The 23,882-nt window shown below is 41.6% G+C and overlaps 1 protein-coding gene across 2 annotated transcripts in view; it reads right to left on the bottom strand.

The window, feature by feature from the left end:
- Positions 1-23,490, bottom strand: part of nedd4a (NEDD4 E3 ubiquitin protein ligase a) — a 149,975-nt gene extending 126,485 nt beyond the window's left edge. The window contains exons 1-2 of one of the 2 annotated variants that reach the window (XM_043677486.1): positions 23,168-23,490; positions 22,616-22,689 (exon numbers count right to left, since the gene is read on the bottom strand). In XM_043677486.1, the coding sequence (XP_043533421.1) occupies positions 22,616-22,689; positions 23,168-23,215 (122 nt within the window). In that variant the 5' untranslated portion in view covers positions 23,216-23,490. The remainder of the gene's footprint in view (positions 1-22,615; positions 22,690-23,167) is intronic. The other variant, XM_043677487.1, reaches the window with a different exon arrangement.
- Between the last annotated feature and the right edge of the window lie 392 nt (positions 23,491-23,882).

Raw genomic sequence — 23,882 nt, 5'->3', positions numbered from 1 at the left:
AGAGAGGGGGAGAGAGAGAAATATATCCCTGGTGGTGGGGTCTGTTTGTGAGTGGCGGAAATGGCGGTGGATGATGCAATGTATCCGGATGTTGATGGAGTGAAAGGTGAGGACCAGAGGGGATCTGTCCTTGTTGCGATTGGAGAGGAGGAGCGGGTAGTGGAGGAGATGTGCTGCAGGGCATCGTCGACCACGTGGGAGGGGAAATTGCAGTCCTTGAAGAAGGTCATCTGGAATGTTCAATGATCCTCCTAGGAGTAGATGAGGTGGTGGCAAAGGAATTGGGAATAAGGGATATCATTTTTACAGAAGGTAGGGTGGGAGGAGATGTAGTACAGGCAGCTGTGGGAGTCAGTAGGTTTGAAGTAGATGCCCATGAGGAGTCAGTCTCTGAAAATGGGGATGGAGAGATCCAGGAAGGAGAGGGACATGTCCAAGATGGTCCAGGTGAACTTGAGGTTGGGGTGGAAGATGTCCGTGAAATTGATGAACTGTTCAACCTCCTCGTGGGAGTAAGAGGTAGTACCAATACAGCAAACGACGTAGCAGAGGAAAAGGTGGGGAATGGTGCCGCAGCTGAGGAAGATGGACGGTTCCACGTACCCAAAAAGAAGCAGGCATAGCTGGGGCCCATGCAGGTGCCCATGGCGACCCCTCTGGTCTGGAGGAATTGGGAGGATTCGAGCAAGAAAACTCTAGCCACCCGATGCCTGGAGGAGGAATGTCTCATATTCCGCCTTGGGACCTCCAACCATATGAGATCATTGTGGATTTCACCAGTTTTCCCATTTCCCATCCCCCGCCCCCACAGACCTTATCCCAGATCCAACCTTCCAATGCGGCAATGCCCTCTTGAATTGTCCTACCTGTCCATCTCTCTTCCCATCTATCCACTCCACCCTCCTCTCTGATCTATGACCTTCAATGACCTATAGCATTCCCAGGTATCCCCTATTTCTCTCTCAGCCCCATTCCTGAAAGGCTTATACTCAAAACTTCCACTCTCCTCCTCCTCAGATGCTGTGCTTTTCCAACACCACACTTTTTGACTTCTTAGTCAGCTGGCTTATTTATGCCTGCTGGAAGTGACATAACTTCTATGCTACGACCCATTCTCTGCAAACAAAATAATATGTTCAAGCTTTGCACTTTTATCTACTTATGTGGAAACTTGGGGCATTGGCTAATGCATTGTAAGGAAAATCCAATCAGCATCAACTTCCCAATCAATCAGCACCCCTCTTCTCCTGAGGTAAAACTCAGTTGGAATTCAGTACTCTTGCATTTGTCCCAATGAGAACAAAATGACAAACTTCAGCAACAGCTCTGTCTGTCCAGCAAGATTCGAACAGTGTTCAAACCAGTAAAAAAATGGAACTGAAGGAGTCCAGAAGTCTGAGAGTCACTCTGTCAGAGGAAGTAGAAAACCACAGAGTGATTGGAAAACAAGGTCGTAAATTATAAGTCGAGGGGTTGACAGATCAGGAAGCAATGTTGACCAAAGATAATGATGTTTAACATTTACTGTTTTCCTTCCTCCAACTTACAAGCAAAGAAAGAACAAAGTAAAGCTTTAGAGAAACTCAATGGTCTGACAGGTCAGTAGCTTGAGAAGAGAGAACTGGTATGGTAAGACATAGGAACAGAAATAGGCTATTCAACCCAACAAGTCTGCTTTGTCAGACTGATCTGATATTCAGAGAAAGGTGAGGACGTAGCGAGTTTTGAGAAGATTTGTAGCTCAACTTGAGGTTCTAGATGTAGGTTTGCTCCCTGACCTGGAAAGCTCATTTCCAGATGTTTCATCACCATACTAGGTAACATCTTCAGTGAGCCTCCGGATGAAGCATTACTGATGATTCCTGCTTTCTATTTATATTTTGGGTTTCTCGGGGGTCGGTGGTGTCATTTCCTGTTCTTTTTCTCAGGGGGTGGTAAATCGGGTCCAAGTCAATGTGTTTGTTGATAGAGTTCTGGTTGGAATGCCATGCTTCTAGGAATTCTAGTCTCTGTTTGACTTGTCCTAGGATGGATGTGTTGTCCAAGTCGAAGTAGTGCCCTTCCTCATCTGTATGTAAGGATATTAGTGAGAGAGGGTCATGTCGTTTTGTGGCTAGTTGATGTTCATGTATCCTTTTGGCTAGCTTTCTGCTTGTTTGTCCAATGTAGTATTTGTTATAGTCCTTGCATGGTATTTTGTAAATGACATGTTTTTTTGAATAGATATTTGTATTGAAGGCAATTTGTTTGAACATTTTTTACAAACTTACAAAATAACACAAATGTAAACACTAATATACCATTAAATATTCAACAGATAATAACACCACAACAGACACGAGGAAACAAGCACTTAACTAAGAACTAATCTAACCTACAAATAACCAAAGCATATAATAGAATATGTTACATTATTCAAAAAAAAGAGATAACATAGTAAGTAAATAATGAAGTACATGCTCAGAGTGAATTAACATAAAGACATAATAACATCCGTATTCATACGGGATTCCTACCTCCGGGGGCACCCGGACCAGCCAGAACCGCTACCACAACTAGATAAAAGCCCTTGACAATATGGCCGAAATATCTGTATCTATATAGTTCAGGAAGGGCTGCCATATTCAGAATAATTCAGTTATTGGTACACCATATTTGTAAGGAAGTCAAGGGGAATTCATTCCATGATTTACCTGTTCCAATTCGAAAGTCCTGGAGGGCCCTCAGCTAGCCAATTTACTAAGATATTTTTCCTTGCACAAAAGGAGAGAATGGAAAATAATTTCCTCCCGTGCACATCCAGGAAAGGCAGGTTTGAAAAGCCCAGAAGAAATACCTGAATCTACGCCAATTTCCACTCCCAAGATTTCTGCCAGTGCATTTGCTACTCTGGTCCAGTATTTACGGATCTTATGACATGTCCATAAGCAGTGTGCAAGAGTGGCCACTTCTATTTTACATTTCGGACACATTGGCAAAATTTAGGGCAGGAACATCTCCAATCGTTCCGGTGCTATATGGAGTATCTTTAGTTGGCTTGTGTTCTATAACAAATGGAGATCTTTCTGGCATTTTCCCAGATGTCGTCCCACATTTCTAAAGGGATTTCCAACCCCGATTCCTGATTCCATGTTTTAAACAATTGTTCCATGTCTTTCAATACTTTGTTCTGTAATGAGTGATAAAGAATGCTGACCGAGAGTGGACCCATTGGCCATAATACTCTCTTTCCCTATCCGATTTATAACAGCTATCCAATAATGTGGTCTTCTTCTGTATATAATCTCGAATTTGAAAATATCGAAAAAGGTCTCCTTTAGGCAGTCCAAATTTCTGGTGCAGCTGTTCAAAAGAAATCATCACCTCCCTATCGAACAGATCCCCTAAGCAAGAAATACCCCTGGACCTCCAGGTTTTGAATGTGGCGTCTGTGTGCCCCGGTTGAAAATCCCATGCTCCCACTATAGGAGTATAAGGAGAGATTTTTTTGTGAATTACCCTCGTCTTGCCGCATTATCTTCCAAGCTTTAATTCTATTTAATAGAGTAGGGTTTACAATGGTCCATAATGACTTCCATTTTATCTAAAAATAAGAGATTAATGAGGGGACACTTTGCTTGAGAAGCCTCAATGTCCAGCCAGATTGATTGCGGGTCGCAAGAGACTCAGTCGGCTACGTAGCTTAATAGAGAACTCAGCTGATACTTCCTAAAGTCTGGAAAATCCAGTCCTCCCCTTGCTTGTGGGAGCTGCAGCTTCTTTAATTTAATAAGATTCCAAATAAGACATTAGTTTTGCTTTTTGTCTGTATAGGGTCTTTCAAGTTCATTAGCTGCTGATTTAGTGTGTTGGTGGATTTGTGGGCTATGATGCCAAGAGGTCTGAGTAGTGTGGCAATTATTTCTGAGATGTCTTTGACGTAAGGGAGGTAAAAACAATGACTGCAGATGCTGGAAACCAGAATCTGGATTAATGGTGCTGGAAGAGCACAGCAGTTCAGGCAGCATCCAAGGAGCAGCGAAATCGACATTTTGGGCAAAAGCCTAAGATTTCTGATCGTGTTTTGTCTGCTTGTTTGGGTTTGTTGCTGAGAAATCTGCTGACTGTGTTCATTCAGTACCCATTCTTTTTGAATACGCTGTACAGGTGACTTTCCTCTGCTCTGCTTAGTTCCTTTGTGCTGCAGTGTGTGGTGGCCTCATTGAAATAATGTCCTGAAGCAGCTTCATTTGTGGGTGTTGGGGTGATTGCTTCTGTAGTTCAATATTTAGTCTGTATGTGTTGTTTTCCTGTGGACACTGGTCTGCAGATATTCGAAAAGCACAGCAGTTCAGGCAGCATCTGAGCAGGAGAAATGATGATTCGGGCAAAAGCCCTTCATCAAGAATGGAGCATTCCTGATGAAGGGCTTTTGCCCGAAACATCGATTTTCCTGCTCCTCAGATGCTGCCTGACCTGCTGTGCTTTTCCAGCACCACTCTAATCTAAACTCTGGTTTCCAGCATCTACAGTCCTGACTTTTGCCTAGACTTGCAGATATTCCTCAATTCCATGTTCCTACCTTTTCTCCATAATCCTTGATCCATTCACTGCTTAAAAGTGTCTACCTCAGCCTTGAATATATTTAACAAGCCAGCCTCAATAGTCATCTGCAGTGAAGAATTCCACAGAATCACTACCCTCAGAGAAGAAATTTCTCATCATGTTTTAATGGGTGATCCATTATTCTGATATTATGCCCTCTGATCCTAGACACTCCCAAAATGGGGAAACAATCTTTCTGCATCTACCTTGCCAAGCCTTCTAAGAATCCTGCATGTTTCAGTAAGGTCTTCTCTCATTCTCTGAGCCCCAGTGAATCAAGGCCCAAATTACTCAACCTCTCCTCATATATAAATCCTTTTGTACTTATGATCAACCGAATGAATCCTCACTGGACTGCCTCCAATGCCAGGATACATTTCCTTACAGTACTGTTAACAATTCTGGACCTTTATCTATGTGTGGTGTAACCAATGCCTCATATTTTATGAAGACTTGGCTAGTGTTATACTCCATTACCATTGAAAGGCCATCAGACCATGCGCCTTCCCTATTACCCACTGAATTTGTAGGCTAACCTTTTGTGATTCATGCACAAGAACTCCCATATCCCTCTGAGTTGTACCTTTCTGTAGTCTCTCTCTCATTTGAATAATATTCAGGTCTTATATTCTTCCTACCAAAAAGTGTATAACACACATTTTACCACATTATATTCCATCTGCCAAGTTTTTTGCCCACTCTGGCTGAGCATTCACAACAGTCCATGTAATATCAAGAAATGGCTTAAGGCACTAGAAACTGCAATTTTGTGGCTCCCAAAAACATTCCAGCAATAGTACTGAAGACCTGGCCTCCATGTAATGTTAAAAGATTAAACTGGAATTTCTTTCTGGACATTAATGTAATATTAAAGGGTTAAATTGTACTGACTGAACATTCTTGAAGTGAGTAGGGATGTCATTCATGCAGGAATGCAAACGACTCTGACCCCATTTAGACAGTCATTTGCTACTACTCCCCTACTATTATCAAGTTAAACTATCATTCAATCTCTTCCATCCAGAAATGCTTTCATGGCCATCCCCTGAAGCTAGGACATATCACACCTATATTGTCTTGGGGAATCACTGAGTCAGGAAATCATCTGCGTAATGATTCCCCAGCATTAGGGCATCAGCATTTACATTATCTCAGAGGATGATCGCATCCCACCATTATACCAGAAGTAACATGTGACAGAGTGTGGCTGGGGGTTGTCTTGAACAGCATGTGACTGTGGGGAAGTGGCCAGACCATTGTCCCTTGACATTCAATGGTGTTACCATCACTGAATCCCTCCCCCCACCCAAGAGAGGGAGGTTCAGAGGGAGTTGCAACTGACCAGAAGCTGATCTGGACTGGCCACAGAGATTCAGAGGCTACAAGAGCAGGTCAGAGGAATCCTGCAATAAATCACTCATCTTCTGATTCCCCAAAGCATGTTCACCACCTACAAGGCACAAGCCAGGAGTGTGCTGAAATAGCGCCCACCTGTCTGGGTCGGTATAGCTCTAACAACACCCAACAAGTGTGACACCACTGCACAAACACACTCTCCCTCTACCAAGCTCATTTGATAGCAGCAATGTGTACCATCTACGAGATGCAATGCAGATATTCACTAAGGTTTCTTAAACAGCATATTCCAAATCAATGATCACTTTCATCTTGAAGGACGAGGGCAGCATATACATGGGAAAACCACCACCAAGTTCACCTCCAAGCCAATTACTATCCTGACTTGGAAATGTGTCACAGAATCCCTATAGTGTGGAAGCAGACCATTCAGCCATCAAGCCAACACCAAACCTCTGAAGAGCACCCCACCCAGACCAACATCCTACCCTATCCCTGTAAGCCTGCATACCCATCCTAATCCACATAGCCTCCACATTTCTAGATACAATGGGCAATTTAGCATAGCCAATTCACCTAACCTGCTCCTCTTTGGACTGTGGAAAGAAACCAGAGCACCCGGAGGAAACTAAGCAGACACGGGGAGAATGTACAGACTCCACACTGACAGCTGGCTGAGGTTGGAATCGATCCAGTGTCCCTGGCGCTGTGGTGCTAACCACTGAGCCATAGTGCCACTTTTTCAATATTGGTTAGAATCCTGGAACTCCTTTGCTGACAGCATTGTGGGTCCATGCATAGCAAGGGGAATGCAACTGGGTAATAAGTGCTGGCCCAGCCAGCAATGCTCACATCCCATGAATAAATAAAATAGTCACCTACTCATTTATATCTCTCTGAAAACTCTGTCATCCCCATTACTTACCCTTCCACTGATTTTGTGTCATCTGCAAACTTGGTGATAATACACTCATTTCCATTATCCAAATCATTTTTAGATTGCAAAACATTACCACCACAGCACTGATCCCTGCGGCACTCCGCTAGTTACAGATTGGCATCCTGAGAATGTCTCCTTTATTCCAACTCTGTCTTATACGAGTTTTCCAATCCTCTAATCTAAAGCTTTTGCTGTAGGTACACATTCAAAGGCCATTGATGCTGGCACACAATGGATGAGAATGCCAAAATCTATGCCTGCACACCTCACCTTCTCCTCCTCCCTCCTTTGGCAGTCCCTCGGAATTGTAACTTATTTGCTTCCACTCTGATTGTACTTTATTAATCATTTCAAAAAGTATCCAATGTGCAATCTGCAGACTCTACCATACGTGGAGCAGCTCGTGCCTGAAGGTTTGGGTAGATGGACTGTTTGGAGGTTGGTGAATTGCCTCAAAGACTATGTTTCTGCGTGCTCCCAATATTTCGCAAAGTTGTCGGTGCCTTCCTGAATCAGCATTCTCCATTCCAGTGGTCGCAAGACAGGGTCTTGCATGAACCTGTGGGTATATTTGACCTCTTTATGGGAACAATTACTAAAGTGTCTCAACTCTGCTCAAGAGACTTCTACTCAGTTAGTTCAGAGGAAAGCAATTGCTTTGGCAGTCTGACGTCAAGCATTCAAGGAACATTGCAACTTCTAACAGCCATTATCAAAATAAGTTAATGAAACGTTAAGGAGGAACAGTATCCCGAAGTTAAATTGTTGGAATTAAAATCATCATTGCCTGACATGACAACTGCAGAATTAAATCGTCTAGTTTTTATCAAATAAATGTATGTTATTAAGTGTAACATAAGCACAAGTAATTTTTAGCCCCTTCACACAATGTAGGATTTCAAAAATGACACACAACAAAGGAATGATATTTCAGAACACTCATGTTATTGTGCAACTGTGTAATAAAGTGAAAATGTGGAAAATAGATGGTGGCCTGTGCCTCCACAAGAAGATAGGTCAGAAGCACTACACTGCTTTTCAATCTGACCAGCAATAAGCAAGATCTTGGATATCTGACCTTTCATAATAAACTAGCTAGATTCTTTTATCATTATATTTGGTGTGTGTTTTTTTTCGGGGGAGGAACAGAATTGAGCAAAGGAAACAGTTTCATTTTGTACCACATCATTTTGACAGTATTGCCCATACAGATGATCAGTGTTGAATGTGCTCCAGGCAACTGAGGTGTCATCTTCCTGTGGGAGGGATTGGGTCAAAATTGCACAACAACCAGACCCTGAGGCTAATGGGTGCATGCAAAAGGGAAGGGAAGGGAAGGGAAAAGGCTTTACATTGAAAACTGCGTGCAGCTGAAAAGGATGATCCCACATATTATCATTCCTTTTAAATATGTTCAAGGCCAAATCTTTTTATACATTTGAAATTCTAGGATTTAAAAAAAGGTTAAATTCTTAATGTACTAAAGGCAGTATGAGTACAGTGTCTGATTAAACAAGATTTTGTGCACTGGGTGGGAGAGGTGGTAAACAAATGAACAGGATTGTAGGGAGTGCCATTCTGCAAATTTTCAAACAGTGAAGAACTTTTTTGGATTAACCGCCTTCTGCTATTCTTATGACTATTTCAAACCAGAATGACAGAAATACAATGGGTAAGAAGAAGCCAGCAAAAAAAAAGCTATGATTTCTGCACCACTCTCCTGTTCTATCAAATAGCCTGCCTTTCCTGCAGACACCTGCATTCCCTAAACATGTCCCAACTTGCTGAGTTACAAATGCAGCAGTGGTCTTTTTCAGTATCCAGACACTGTACTGCCGATGTCAACTGCTGTCCCTCCATCTGCTGGTCAAAATTCTCAATAGTCACTAAGAGACAGCATCAGAATTGCAAGGCTGAGTTCTACGCTGCTCAACATACTTGTATTTGAAAAGAACAAATTTGACTTTATAAAAGGTACTATTCAAGTCCTTTTTAACTGGGTGAACAGAATGCAAAATATCTGTCCTGAACTCCACACCCTCACAAGGTGAGGTGTGTCCAACATCTAAACCAATTAGGTCGTCAATGTTTGGCTCTACAGGTGCAAATAGCAAACCTAGACAGATTAAAAGGGCAGATTAATGGTACAAGACAATTTAAGGTTAACAATACTAGTCCAGGCACAGTTTAGGGATCAACAAAGTTACTTTGATACAGCAAATCTCTTGTGGAACTACTCATGGGTGGACCCAAGACCTGTAGTGCAGTTATTTAATACAACATGCTCGCACATGCTGTGATACATCTCTTGAGCATGTGGGTCCTGCACCCAGATTTTCTAGCTCAGAGGTAAAGCCACTACTATTGCACCCCAAGATTTGCAATGTAGGTATTTTATAATCAACCTGTTCAAAGATGTCATTACACACCTCTAGAGCAGGTGGGACTTGAACTCAGGCCTTCTGCCCCAGAAGGCAGAGACACTACCACTGTGCCACAAGAACCCTTAAGGTGTGTAATGTTTGCTTGTTACATTTAATTGAAGTATTGCTGACCTGCTCCTGTAAAGCTACAGCTTAGCTACTCTCTGCAAGGATTGAACAGATACCACTAGAGATCAATTAAAGTTTAATTAACATTGCTCAAGAAACTTCCCAAATTGGCAAATACCTGTAAATTTCCATCTCCTCCCTTTGGGAAGAGGCCAAGTTATCAAAAGCAGTTGGTAGTTAGAACCTTTCTTGGTATTTTTGTTTGGATTGTTTAATTGTGGCATTCCTGTTCTGTGACTCAACATGCATGTCCACATGATTGTATAATAGATACAAGAATAATAGCCAACACATTTTCACATTAGGGTCAAGAAACATTCCAAAGCTTTGAATATCAACGGTCAAAATCAATACTTTCCAACTAAATGCTTAATCCTGAATTCTGAAAATAAAGAGGCTTAACTTCCTGCTGTTATTGTTTCTAAATGAGTGATTTGGGTTGCAATTTAATGTAAGAAAAACACAATGCTGAACTAAGTGGAAGGGAAACCAAAACTGGCAGAACAAAGCAGTTCGATTTAGCAAGCGTCTGGAAAAATAGGGGGATGACGAGTTAGAAGTAAAGCTGAAGAAACACCTTGTATAAGATTACAAGTAATGACATGACTAAATTAAAAGGCAGGTGCAAAAAGACACGGTTAAAAATTCAAAAGTGGTTGATGTTTTTATTTGAATGGCTCCCAATAGATTTGAAGGTCAATTAAGACATTAAATACTGGGGGATTGGGAGGAATAACTGTGCAGTGCTGTATATTAAACATGGATTAGAATATATATTTTCTAGTTGTCAGAAAAATAAAGGCAAGTTGGAGCTTACTGATGGAAAAGTTAGAGTGAGAATGAAACCCAAAGGAAGGTTAGAATCAAAATTTTGGTTCAGTGAATATAAACTGCTTCACAAACCATGATGACCTAATCACACATAACTGTCACAGGACAGAAGGAAACAACACGGCCTCATCAATTTCCTTGTGCTACTCCCCGACCTGCTTCCTATAGCACTACACATTCTTCCCAAGATCCAACAAACCCACATCCACACTTCTCAGGCATGCTCTCCATCAGAGAAATATTAACTAAATTTATAACTATTAATCAATCATCACCTTGCCATTTTACATTCAAGCAGCTCCTCACTTCTCCCATAAACCACTGACTTACTGCTTCTGTTTTAGCTCTTGAACTAATTTGCTTAGTGAGTTCCCTATCTCTGCCAATCTTGCCTCCTGATAGATTGACAGAGAAAATATTCCCAATTTCTTTCTCCATTCCAAATAAAAATAGTGTTATTAAACTGAGTGAGCACATCACCAAATGACAAGTTCATTTGTTCTGCACGTAGAGTCAGATTCCAAACATCTCTGCAAATGATTAGCAAGGCTGCAGCTCCCCATTCTGGGGCACCATGGAATCAAGACAGTTTTTCTTTATTTTAACTTAAAGTAGAGAAAAAATCTTTAGAACTGTTTCTGTTTTTTATTGTTAAGATTTTGAGAAAATAAACACAGTGACCTTTCAATTGCTTTAGGTAGGTTTAAAGCACACGAAATTAATCAAACGACAGAATAAATATTTGTCTGCATTTTAGATTAGATTAGATTACATTACAGTGTGGAAACAGGCCCTTCGGCCCAACAAGTCCACACCGACCCGCCGAAGCACAACCCACCCATACCCCTACATTTACCCCTTCCCACTACGGGCAATTTAGCATGGCCAATTCACCTGACCTGCACATCTTTGGACTGTGGGAGGAAACCGGAGCACCCGGAGGAAACCCACGCAGACATGGGGAGAATGTGCAAACTCCACACAGTCAGTCGCCTGAGGCGGGAATTGAACCTGGGTCTCCGGCGCTGTGAGGCAGCAGTGCTAACCACTGTGCCACCGTGCCGCTTTAGTGACTAAAGTGCAAAGTTAAAAATCACACAACACTAGGTCACCGCGCAACAGGTTTATTTGGAAATACGAGCTTTCGGAGCACTGTTCCTTCATCAAGTAGCTAGTGGGGCAGGATCACAGGACAGAATTTCTGTCCCATGATCTTGCCCAACTAGCTACCTGATGGAGAAACAGTGTTCCGAAAGCTCATACTTCCAAATAAACATGTTGGGCTATAACTTGGCGTTGTGTGATTTTTAAAACTTCGTCCACCCCAGTCCAACACCAGCACCTTCACATCATGACTGAAATGTAGAACAATTCTAAACAAAAATCTTCACTTTTATTGATGTTTTGAGCAGAATGATTTTTAGAAGAAATGTAGGTTTGCTTCCAATTAATCAATGTTCCTGAAAAAGCAGAAAGTGCTTTTCCCCACCCAGAGTGATCGTCATTCTCAGTCAAATGCTGTGCCCTCCTACTCACATTGTGATATTTTGACTAATTACCTCTTCCACGGAAGGTGACCAGTTTGGTCTGTGAACAATATAACAAAACAGGGCTGAAATGTGACATCCACGCACCTTCAGTGGTAGAAGTAATATTTTTGTCCCTGTTATTCGCAGATCAACAGATTCTCCCAAAAGCTAATATACAAATTTCAATGAAAATTTGGTACGTAGACAAGGTATGGCCCAAGGAAGAACTGATTAGTTTTTAGAACAAAAAATGGTAGATGTGAGTGATGTAAATTATGAAAGCATCCACTAACACTGAGAAACAGACCAAACTGACCTTTCTCAATGGTGCAGGTGGTTCTAAAATGTTGTGAATTGTCTCAGCTGCTTTGGTGGAATTTGTCACTGCTGTCAAAATGTAATCAGTTTTCAGAGCAGGTAGTTGGATGTGACTTGGCCAGTGAAATTAAAGCTCTCAAAAGAATTATTTTTTTCAGCTTTGTAGTTACAGGGCATTAACCAAAGAAGGGTGTGAGTGGCAGAAAGTATGTACTCTATTGAGTGCTCCATTCACATCACTTGAAAATATATTTAGTGGAAAACAAGAACTCCATTTCAATTTTACTGTGGTTGGCAAAATATGAATAATCTTGTCTTCTCTCAAGTAAGCAGAGAAGGGAGAGGGTTTCATCTCATCTGAACAGCAATAAGCTTTGATGCATAGCTAAATAAGGAGACCATGAATCAATATGAACATAAGCCCTTTGCACAAATTTCATCTGCATGTAATTGCATTCAATTAGACAGCTTTGGTTGACACAGACAATAAGAAATATGGATAATGGAACAAATTTACATTTATCAACAATGCAATTAAATAAATAACCATCTTCAGAAATACTAGCATCAACATGTTGTTTGCAACAAAAAACGAACTGAGAATGTACTATATTTAGGATTTTATTGCATCACCATAATCTACCCACTTAACTGATAAAAGATATTAATCTTTCAAAGTTTGTGCGAAGATTTGTAGCTCGGGTGCTCGTTGTTGTGGTTCTGTTCGCCGAGCTGGAAGTTTTTGTTGCAAACGTTTCGTCCCCTGGCTAGGCGACATCATCAGTGCTTGGGAGCCTCCTGCGAAGCGCTTCTTTGCTGTTTCCTCCGGTGTTTATAGTGGTCTGTCCCTGCCGCTTCCGGTTGTCAGTTTCAGCTGTCCGCTGTAGTGGTTGGTATATTGGGTCCAGGTCGATGTGTTTGTTGATGGAGTTTGTGGATGAATGCCATGCCTCTAGGAATTCCCTATGATAGTAGTGTTATGTAGATGATCATAGGGCAAGCCAGACAGAGAACAGCCAGGGAATTCCTAGAGGCATGGCATTCATCCACAAACTCCATCAACAAACACATCGACCTGGACCCAATATACCAACCACTACAGCGGACAGCTGAAACTGACAACCGGTAGCGGCAGGGACAGACCACTATAAACACCGGAGGAAACAGCAAAGAAGCGCTTCGCAGGAGGCTCCCAAGTACTGATGATGTCGCCTAGCCAGGTGACGAAACGTTTGCAACAAAAACTTCCAGCTCGGTGAACAGAACCACAACAGATATTAATCTTCCAAACTTGGTTTTATACCCAACCGTGGCACACTCAAAATTGTGCAATAGATAGTTTAAAGACAATAGACATTCTCCATTAAAAAAATGTCGACTTTTCTCATAAGACCAGAGAATCAGCTTTGGTTCTTCAATCCAAAGACTGAAGCCTAGGGACAATGACCTATGTGGTTGAGGATAATTTGACATATCACACTTTTTATTCTCTCGGCCCTAGTTTGTCACCATTTTCAGCTGACATCAGTCTGAAGACAATTACAATGTTTTGTTTGTCATTTATATAAATGATTTATATGAGATAATAGAAGGCATGGTTCCTAAAATTGTGGATGACACCAAAATTGGTGGCAAAGCAAATAGTGAAGAAGGTTTTCTAAGATTACGTAGGGATCTTGATCAAATGGGTCAATGGGCTGACAAATGGCAGATGGAGTTCAATCTGGATAAATGCAAGGCATTGCATTTTGGTACAACAAACAGGGATAGGGCATACAATTAATGGTAGGACCTTGGGTAGTGTTGCAGAAAGAGGGACCTAGGGGTTCAGGTACATAATCCTTTGCGGTTTGAGTCACATATAAACAGGGTGTTTAAAAAAAAAGGCATTTAGCACACTTGCCTGTTCAATGCTCAGACCTTTGAATGTAAGAGTTGGGAAGTCATGGGGTTGGGTTTACAGGACATTGGTGAGGCCTCTTCGAGAGCACGGAGTCCAGTTCTAGGAATGATATTAAGATAATGATGATTCAGAGGATTTACCATGATTTTGCTGGGAACGGAGGGTGGAAAGGCTGGAACTTTTTCCACTGGAGGGTAGGAGGTTGAGAGATGACCTTATAGAGGTTTATAAAATCACGAGGGGAATAGACAGGTTTAATATGTTAGGTGTCTTTTCCTTAGGATGTGGGATTTCAAGATTGGGGAGCATTTTTTTTCAGGTGAGGGTAGAGAGATTAAAAAAAGGGCAATTTTTTTTAAACACAGGGCGTGGTTCATGTGTGGAATGAACTTCCTGACCAAGTGGTGGATGTGGGCACAGTGAATAGTTAAAAGGCACTTAAGTACATATATGAATAGGAAAGGTTGAGAGATATGGTCAGGCACAGGCAGGTGGGACGAGCTGAGTTTGGGATTATGGTTGGCATGGACTGATTGGACCAAGGGGTCTATTTCCATGCTGTATGACTCTATGACAGGCACCTATCTAACACTCAAACTGTCTTTTTTCATTCTAGGCTAAGAGTATGGAGTTAGTTTCTTCTACAGACCAGTTGTAAATCTGTTCAGTCACAGATGCTGCACTACCCATTTATCTCCTGAATAGAGACCCTCCAATGATGAGTGTATTGTGCTCCAAAAACATACTTATCCATGTAAATTTAAAGCAATGCCTTCCTTAGCATCTTCCAGTCTGCTCAGTAACTCAAAAACAAAGCAGTTTCAGGGGATGAAAGCTCATGTAATGCTTCAGGACTAACTCAGGTTTACTAGCTCCTTAAGATCAAACACAGACTTTGTGTGAACCTCAGCATCTACCAATCAGCCATTACGGAAGTACGCTTTGATTATTTAAGAACTCAAACAATGGATTTTCAAACTATAATACAATATAACTTTGCATTATTGAATAGCAATACGTAGGAACTCTAAGATATCTCAAAAGTCAGGTGAGAGGGCAGACTTGCTAAACAGGTTTCAGGGACACAAGGAACTGCTGTCAATATTTGAGCAGAGAAAGACTCGTCATCTTGCATTGGATAAACAAGGGTTCATGCAATAAAATAAAGCTGGAGGAGATTTTGGAAACAAGGAAAAAGTTGAGTCAAAGAAGGAATTTGAAATCAAGACTGAAAATCTTAAGGTTCATCATCAAGAGAAGAGATAATTCTCTTGTTGAACTACTTCACAACTGGACCCAGAACTGTTTATTGGTAAAGTTGAAAATCACACGACACCAGGTTTTGTCCAACAGGTTTATTTGAAACTAATAAGGTTTCAGAGCGCTGCTCCTTCATCAGGTAGCTAGTGGAGCAGGATACATAGGACACAGAATTTCTACGTAAAATATCATACAACCGATATGATATATTAGACAAACCTAGATGGCTGTTAAGTCTTTAATCACTTATAATGTGGATTATGAGGTGATTAAAGACTTCACAGTCATCTAGGTTTGTCTGATACATCGGAACAGTTGTATGACACTTTGATCTTTTACTCAGAAATTCTGTGTCCTTTATATCCTGTCCCACTAACTACGTGATGAAATAGCAGCACTCCAAAAGCTTGTACTTTCAAATAAACCTGTTGGACTATAACCTGATGTTGTGCGATTTTCAACTTTGTCCACCCCAGTCTAACACCAGCTCCTCCAACACATATTTATTGATAGACAGACTCTCTCAGGAAACTGAACACCATAATTTACATGAACAAAACTCCCTTATTCATTCATGCTGCAGTTCAACATTTGACCACAAATTCAAACATTAGTATCCTCTGTACTGGCAGATGGAATTTAAATTTGATAAATGAGAGGTGCTGCATTTTGGAGAAGCAAATCAGAGCAGGACTCATACACTTAATGGTAAGGTCCTGGGGAGTGTTGCTGAATAAAGAGACCTTGGAGTGCAGGTTCATAGTTCCTTGAGAGTCACAGGTAGATCGGATAGTGAAGGCGGCATTTAGTATGCTATTCTTTATTGATCAGAGCAATGAGTACAGGAGTTGAGAGGTGATGTTGCTGCTATACAGGACATTGGTTAGGCCATTTTTGGAATATTGTGCACATTTCTGGTCTCCTTCCTATCATAAGGAAGGATGTTGTGAAACTTGAAAGGGTTCAGAAAAGATTTACAAACATATTGCCAGGGTTGGAGGATTTGAGCTATAGGGATAGGCTGAATAGGCTGGGGCTGTTTTCCCTGGAATGTCTGAGGTTGAGGGGTGACCTTATAGAGGTTTATAAAAGTCATGAGAGACATGGATATGAGAAATAGATAAGGTCTTTACCCTAGGGTGGGGGAGTCCAGAACTAGAGGGTATAGGTTTAGACATAAAAAGGGACGTAAGGGGCAACTTTTTCACACAGAGGGTGGTGCAAGTATGGAATGAGCTACCAGAGGAAGTGGTGGAGGCTGCTAAAATTACAGCATTTAAAAGGCAACTGGATGGGTATATGAATAGGAAGGGTTAAGATGGATATGGGCCAAGTGTTGGCAAATGGGACTAGATTAGGTTGGGATATCTGGTCTGCATGGACAAGTTGGACTGAAGGGTCTGTTTCCAAGCTGTACATCTCTATGACTCTACGGTTAATATTCTTGAGGATAAACCTAATGTGCTATAATGATATTGGTCAACAATTTGCACGAACAGAGTGAAAAACATTTCCAAATTTTGATGGATTAGATGAGGGAACAGTTTGTAAGTGCTGTAATTTTGTGGCAAATTCAAGTTTCTCCATGTGAACTATTAATTGCTTCCCTTTCTTCACTTTCCTTAAGCGCGATTCTAAAATGTCCTGCTTTTAGGACTTGAGCCATGCAGATCCAGATATTGTGATCAATATATTATGACAGTACATAATGATCAGTCTGTTTGGCTGTCATTACTTTTGTTTTGAATTAATGCATGGGGTTGTCAGACAATAACATCATCTGATAATATTATTGGCAACAGACGTTTTAACAAAAGAACACAAAACATTGAACATGTTCCTCCTTTCTTCCTATAGCTTGCATTTCATTATCAATTTTTGGAAGTACAATTATGAGTCTCCCATCATATTTTAAATTTGCACTTGTCAGTTTCACGAATGAAACTGTAATATGAATGATGGGAAGCGACGCCACATGAGAATCTGGGAAGGAGATTCTGCACATTGCTACGTTGTTACTGCTTCACTGCTAAGTACTGCTATTACCATCCATATTCCTCTGTCTCAACAGGTGTTGATCTGCAAGCAATTCAAATGTCACTCAATCTATTCTTCGTGATAAGGTTACATTCACTAAATTACTAGGCAACCTTCTATGGCTTTATACCTGGGGAGATAGGAGCTGCATGGTGTTGAAAGCTTTTGGCAAAGACTGATTACCCTAAACTGTAGGCAACCAACATTCAGTCTTAATCTTTGCATTAAATTAATAAACTGCAGAAATTAGATTACTTAGTGTGGAAAGAGGCCCTTTGGCCCAACAAGTCCACACCGGCCTGCCAAAACACAACCCACCCAGACCCATTCCCCTACATTTACCCCTTCACCTAACACTACAGGCAATTTAGCATGGCCAATTCACCTAACCTGCACATTTTTGGATTGTGGGAGGAAACCGGAGCACCCGGAGGAAACCCACGCAGATACGGGGAGAATGTGCAAACTCCACACAGAGTGTCGCCTGAGGTGGGAATTGAACCCGGGTCTCTGGCGCTGTGAGGCAGCAGTGCTAACCACTGTGCCGCCCATAATGGTGAAGAAAACGTGCATTAGTACAATCATAATAGGAAGTCACAAGCCCTAGAATAAAATGAAAACTGAATGTGTCATCACTCCTACAAAATACTGATAACAAAAGATTACTGAGGCACAGTGTAGCACAATTGACTGAACACCAGGAACTTAAAGCACAAGCCACAGTTAGATTGATACATCCCCACAGCAGGGTGCACCAGAAATTAAATGAAGACAGCAGTTGCCACAATGGTAATTTTTGTGTAAAACAGAACTGTGGAAATCAATAAAGTGAAAAAACAATGGCGTATAAATAAATCTATACACCAGCAAGATCACTCTCAAGTCTACAGATGGATCAGCAAGTACCAGTGAGATAAAAAAGATGTTCATGGCCATTATGTCCTATCCCTGCAGCCACAATGTTTTTCCTGCTTTCATTCAAAATTTACTTTTGAAGCACTTGTTATTTTCCCCATCTCGGTAGACCTACAAACTTCCAAAATCTAGCCTCTTGCGCATCCTCAAATTTTCAGCACTCTGATGGCCATTCCTACTGTGCCTAAGCCTTCAAATCTGGAATTCTTTCCTTAATCCTCCCCTGATTTCTACATCTCATTCGCTAGGTCACACCTTAAAGCCTACCTCATTGGCCAAGATTATGGAGAGCTGTCCTCTATTATCCCCTTGAACGGTGCTAAATTTTGTTGATAACATTCATGTGAAGTGTATCGAGATGCTTTATGACAGTCAAGGCATAATATCAATCATATCTGTCATCATCTTTAAAGACAGTAGTAAAATAAATGCTAAATTTGAGCTAAAGAGAGGCAAGAGCAAAAGAGCAAGCATGAGCCAGTGTATTTATGACTGGACCAGGGATCATCCTTTGCAAGAGAGGTATCCTGTAATATAAAATCAGGATCATTAAAACGTCTCCTGAATGAGCTCCCATCACATAAGGGAGCTGTGAATCAATTTTCCTCTTTTTAATTGGTCTGTTTTCACAATCTGGCTTTCCCCTTTTACATGCCAAGACTTTTCAAGTGGGTTGTATTCCTGTATGAGTACGTATGGAGTACAAAGACATTTGCACGTTAGATGTGACAGTTGGTCCTTATCAATCTGTTACTTATGTATATTTACCTGGATTTACAATGGATATGCTGATGGTTTCAGGTACAACAGACAATACACTCACCACAAGAGCCAATAATGCCAAAAGATTTTGATAACTCTTGGAAATGTTAGCAGGCTCATGGGTTATCAACAGCAAACTGTAAAGACATCCAACAGTACAGAAAAGACATAACTTTCTGATTGTCTAGACAACATTAAAAAGATTGATTTTTCAAAAGCAGTGGTAGATTAATTAGTGAAGTTAGGTCACATGGGATTCAGGGTGAGCTTGCCAATTGGATACATAATTGGCTTAATGGCAGGAGAAAGAGTGGTAAGGGAGGGCTGTTTTTCTGACTGGAGGTGTGTCACCAGCAGTATTCCCCAGGAATCAGTTCTGGATCCTCTCTTGTTTGTCATTTATATAAAGATTTGGATGAGAATATAAAAGGCATGGTTAGTAAGTTTGGGGACAACACTAAAATTGGTGGCATAGTAGACAGTGAAGAGGGTTTTCAATGATAACAAAGGAGATCTTGATCAAGTGAATTAATGAGCTGTAAAATGGCAGATGGAGTTCAATCTGGATAAATGTAAGGTATTGCATTTTGGTACAATAAAGCTTATACAATTAATGGTCTGGCCCTGAATAGTGCTGTAGAACAGAGGAACCTAGGGGTTCAGGTACATAATGCTTTGAGGTTTGCATCACATATAGACAGGGACGTTAAAAAGGCCTTTAGCATGCTTGCCTTCATTGCTCAGTCCTTTGAGTATAAGATTTGAAGCGTCACATTGAGACTGTACTAGACATTGATGAGGCCTCTCTGGAATACTGTGTCTAGTTCTGGTTGCCTAGTTATAGGAAGGATATTAAGCTATAGATGGTTCAGAAGGGATTTATTGGATGTTGCTAGATATATAAGACTTGAGTTATAAAGTCAGGCCGGATAGGCTGGGATTTATTTCACTGGAGTGTAGGAGACTGAGAGATGGCCTTATAGAAGTTTATAAAATCATGAGGGGTATGGATAGGGTAGTTGTCTTTTTCCTAGGATGAAGGATTTCAAGACAATAGGCCACATTTTTAAGGTGCGAGGAGAGAGATTTAAAAATTGAGGGGCAAATGTTTTATACAGTGGTTTGTGATGGTATGACCTTCCAAGGAAGTAGCCGAGGTGGGTATAATTACAATGTTCAAAGTACATTTGGATAAGTACATATATAGGAAATATTTGAAAGGATATGGGCCAGGAGCAGCAGTTTAGTTTGGGATTATATGTATGTTGGACTGAAGGGTCTGTTTCTGTGCTGTTTAGATTAGATTAGATTAGATTACTTACAGTGTGGAAACAGGCCCTTCGGCCCAACAAGTCCACACCGCCCCGCCGAAGCGCAACCCACCCATACCCCTACATTTACCCCTTACCTAACACTACAGGCAATTTAGCATGGCCAATTCACCTAACCTGCACATCTTTGGACTGTGGGAGGAAACCGGAGCACCCGGAGGAAACCCACGCTGACACGGGGAGAACGTGCAAACTCCACACAGTCAGTCGCCTGAGGCGGGAATTGAACCCGGGTCTCTGGCGCCGTGAGGCAGCAGTGCTAACCACTGTGCCACCGTGCCGCCCACAAATGACTCAAAAAGATCAGCAGGACAAATGGGACAAAATAGGAAGCTAGGACCAAGATAAATTGAATACTTTGTTAAATAATGAAAATTTAAGATGGAGTTCCTGAAAGGTCAGGGTAACTGAAGGCTCTACCACTAGATACAATATAAAGCCATACCAGGCTAAAGAATGAAATTTATGGGAAAAGCAGGTGCATATGTAAAATGGGAGGAGCATGAAAGCACCGGTACAGGGGAAATTCATATTTAAATACAATATAAGGGAGTGCAAGAATGCAATGTTGGTAAGTGAGGATGAGAGCTGAGCGTGAGGGAGAACATATCAAGGATGACAATTTCAGATCCTGCAGACCAGAAAGTCAAAGGAAAAAGAATTGGTGTGTTTGAATATAAAGACAACAAATTAATTTTTGCAATTAACATGCTGAGGCAAGAGCAGATGCAAGCAAGTAACCAAGGTAGAAACAAATTGTTTTGGAGGTGTTCCTGTGGCACAATAATAAAGTATAAGCTGTGTTGGTGATGAGCTGTGAACCAAATGTTCAGCTCAAGGTTCAACAGAATGTCAAGGCTGCATGTTGAGTTCCAGGAAGGACAATTATGTGTGACTATGGGCTTACTGAAAGAAGTTGTTCTTCATTCTTCACTCACTATTTAACATCAGATAAGCAGATTAACAGTATGGTGACAATCAAGGAACTAAGAGAAGTGATGAGCACATGACCTGCACTTAAATAGGGATAAATAAAAATGTAACCTGCTTAAGTATTACCTGAGTGAACCAGTGGCTAAAAAATTGAATAATATTCCCTAGGGAGTGGGTGTAAGCATTGAAAGACAAAATGATGTAGGATTTTTTTCAGAAAATGTACAATTTTAGCCATAACATATGTCAAGTGCAGCTTTCCTCGGAGGAACAAGTGACTTTAGCCCAATGCCTTCCAATGCTTTCCTCATCCTTGGAGGTATTTTACAAGGTAATTGAGAGAATAATTGTTATAATAATACAACTCCATTATCATTGTACATTAACATCATAATGGTAGGTGAATTAAATTGTCTTTATTTTCTGGCAATGCTTATGGAGAGAGACACAGCTAGATCGTGAACGATCAGAACTGGTAGAATAATGACAAGCGCCTCTCGAAGAAGTTAACTCAGGTTCACTTCTTGTATTAAAGGCACAACACCTGTTAAATGGTTGTTCATACCAATAACCAATTGGGAAAAAAATCATCAGATATCTGATAACTGGGCCACATTTCAAAACTCAGGCTCCAAAGCGGACACACAAACCAGTAAAGATTTTAAAGCTTGATTAAGAATGCGACATCCACGATGACAAAATTCAATGACAGAGAATCATGATTAGGCAAATAATCTCTTCAGTCCATGGGCAGGGGTAAAGGGTGAGGGCAAGATATCCTGAAGATAGCCTTTACATGTTAAAGGCAACAGGAACAGTCAAGATATTACCTTCTGACATGTCACCAAGATTTCTCAAGAGTATTTGATACTTCCTGATTCAATGTTAGATAGCTGGTATCTGAGGATGACACATAGAACATACCTGGCAGTATTTACTTGCCCACCCACATTATTTAAATTTTCAAATGCCTCAGATTCACATGACATAAATTAGTCATCCAGTATCAGTGCAGTGACGTTAATGAGGTTTACTGTAACACAATTGTGAAATAAGTCAATAAAAGAGAAAGCATAGATAATTACAGGATTGAATTATGCATTTCCCAAAAAATCTCAGCGTTGCCCAGTGGGGGGAGGGATGCTGAGTAAATTCAAACCTCGGGATATTTTTTTTAAATTTTAAAGCTCCTGTTAACTTGTTCTACTCCTTGATGAACTGCTGTCTGTCCGCCCGTCCCCGCCCACCACTGGTTGCAATTCTCCCGTCAGAAACACGGGGCCGCAGGAGTTTCTGGTGTTTTGACCAGGTCACCAAGAGGATTAGGCTCCAGTCCCGTTCCCACAGGCAATCCCCGAACCTACCTGGCTCCCAAGATATCTTTCTTCGCGAGGCCGATTCCAGCGATAATTTTCACTCGCAGAATCCGACAACCTTCCTGCAAAATCACGAACATACAGGGTGAAAACACGGAGCTCCTAGCGAGGTCTGACTGGACAAATATATGCAAGGGGCTCAGCTGCCTCGGATCCTGAAGTGTCAGGAATCTGGGAAGCGGTTGCCGATGTTAAGGCCTAAGTTCTGGAAGGAGACGAGAGTGCTCTCTCTCCCCGCGGAAGTCATCATGCAGCAGGGGCACGGGTCGCGAATGCCCCCTCCCCTGATTCGGCCCCCCTTTTAGCATCAGTGATTTCCCCCACCCCCCCAGATTCGGCCCCTCTTTTAGCATCAGTGATTCCCCCCCCCCCCCAAACATCCGCAACTAGGGCACGGGGAAAAGCTCCTGAATTTGAGGGAAGGGACAGGACGGTGGAGGGCACTTTTCCGAACGTGGCCGCCACGTCCAGAAACCAATTGCAGAGATTATCTGTTCCTCCATGTAAAAGAAAATACACACACGGTCGCGACGAACTTACCTCCTCTGTGGGCAGTCCACGCACTTCAGGGAGCGATGCCATCGCCATGAGTGAGGGGAGTGTTTCTGGGCGTTGAGAAACACTCGATGGCTTTTAAAAGGTTAGCTCGTCTGCAGATGCGTCCCGCTGCTAGAGTGGTGATTGCGCAAAACTCGCTGTTTCCTCCCACTCAGAGAGAGAGAGAGAGAGATAATGGGGATGGGGGAACAAATCTGGAATTTCACTAGTACATCCACGCCACAGGCTTCAGTTCCGTTCTGAGGAAAACTTCCTGAGTGGAGCTCTCCCGGGGGGGAGCCCTGGTGCTGAGAGGAAACACAGTGACATCAGTGTCAAAAAGCAGCCACTCAAACAGGCTCGCGCACATCACATGGCGCACACATTTGGTTACTTCAGTGATAGCAACATCAAAGGAACAAAGTTACTTTTTGGTACTTTGATGGAAAATTACAGTAGCCTCTGCTCTTTCAGGATACATTGTAACTCCTCAGAGGATACATTGTAACTCTTACCTATTGAGTATTCAGTTTTTAACACTGGGGAACTCCAGATCGTCTTCGGCAGACATTTATACAGGGTCTTTAACATAATGAAATGCTTCCACTGGGCGTTATGATACAGGGGCATATAGTAGGCCAGAGGAGCCAAAAACTTTGTCAAAGATGTAAGTTTTAAGTCTTTTAAATGAGGAAGGCAGAGGCACCAAACACACAGA

This window comes from Chiloscyllium plagiosum, chromosome 36 (assembly GCF_004010195.1).
Source record: "Chiloscyllium plagiosum isolate BGI_BamShark_2017 chromosome 36, ASM401019v2, whole genome shotgun sequence".
Lineage (NCBI taxonomy): Eukaryota > Metazoa > Chordata > Chondrichthyes > Orectolobiformes > Hemiscylliidae > Chiloscyllium > Chiloscyllium plagiosum.
The sequence above is the reverse complement of the archived record's forward strand: the minus strand, read 5'-3'. Positions and strand labels throughout refer to the sequence as shown.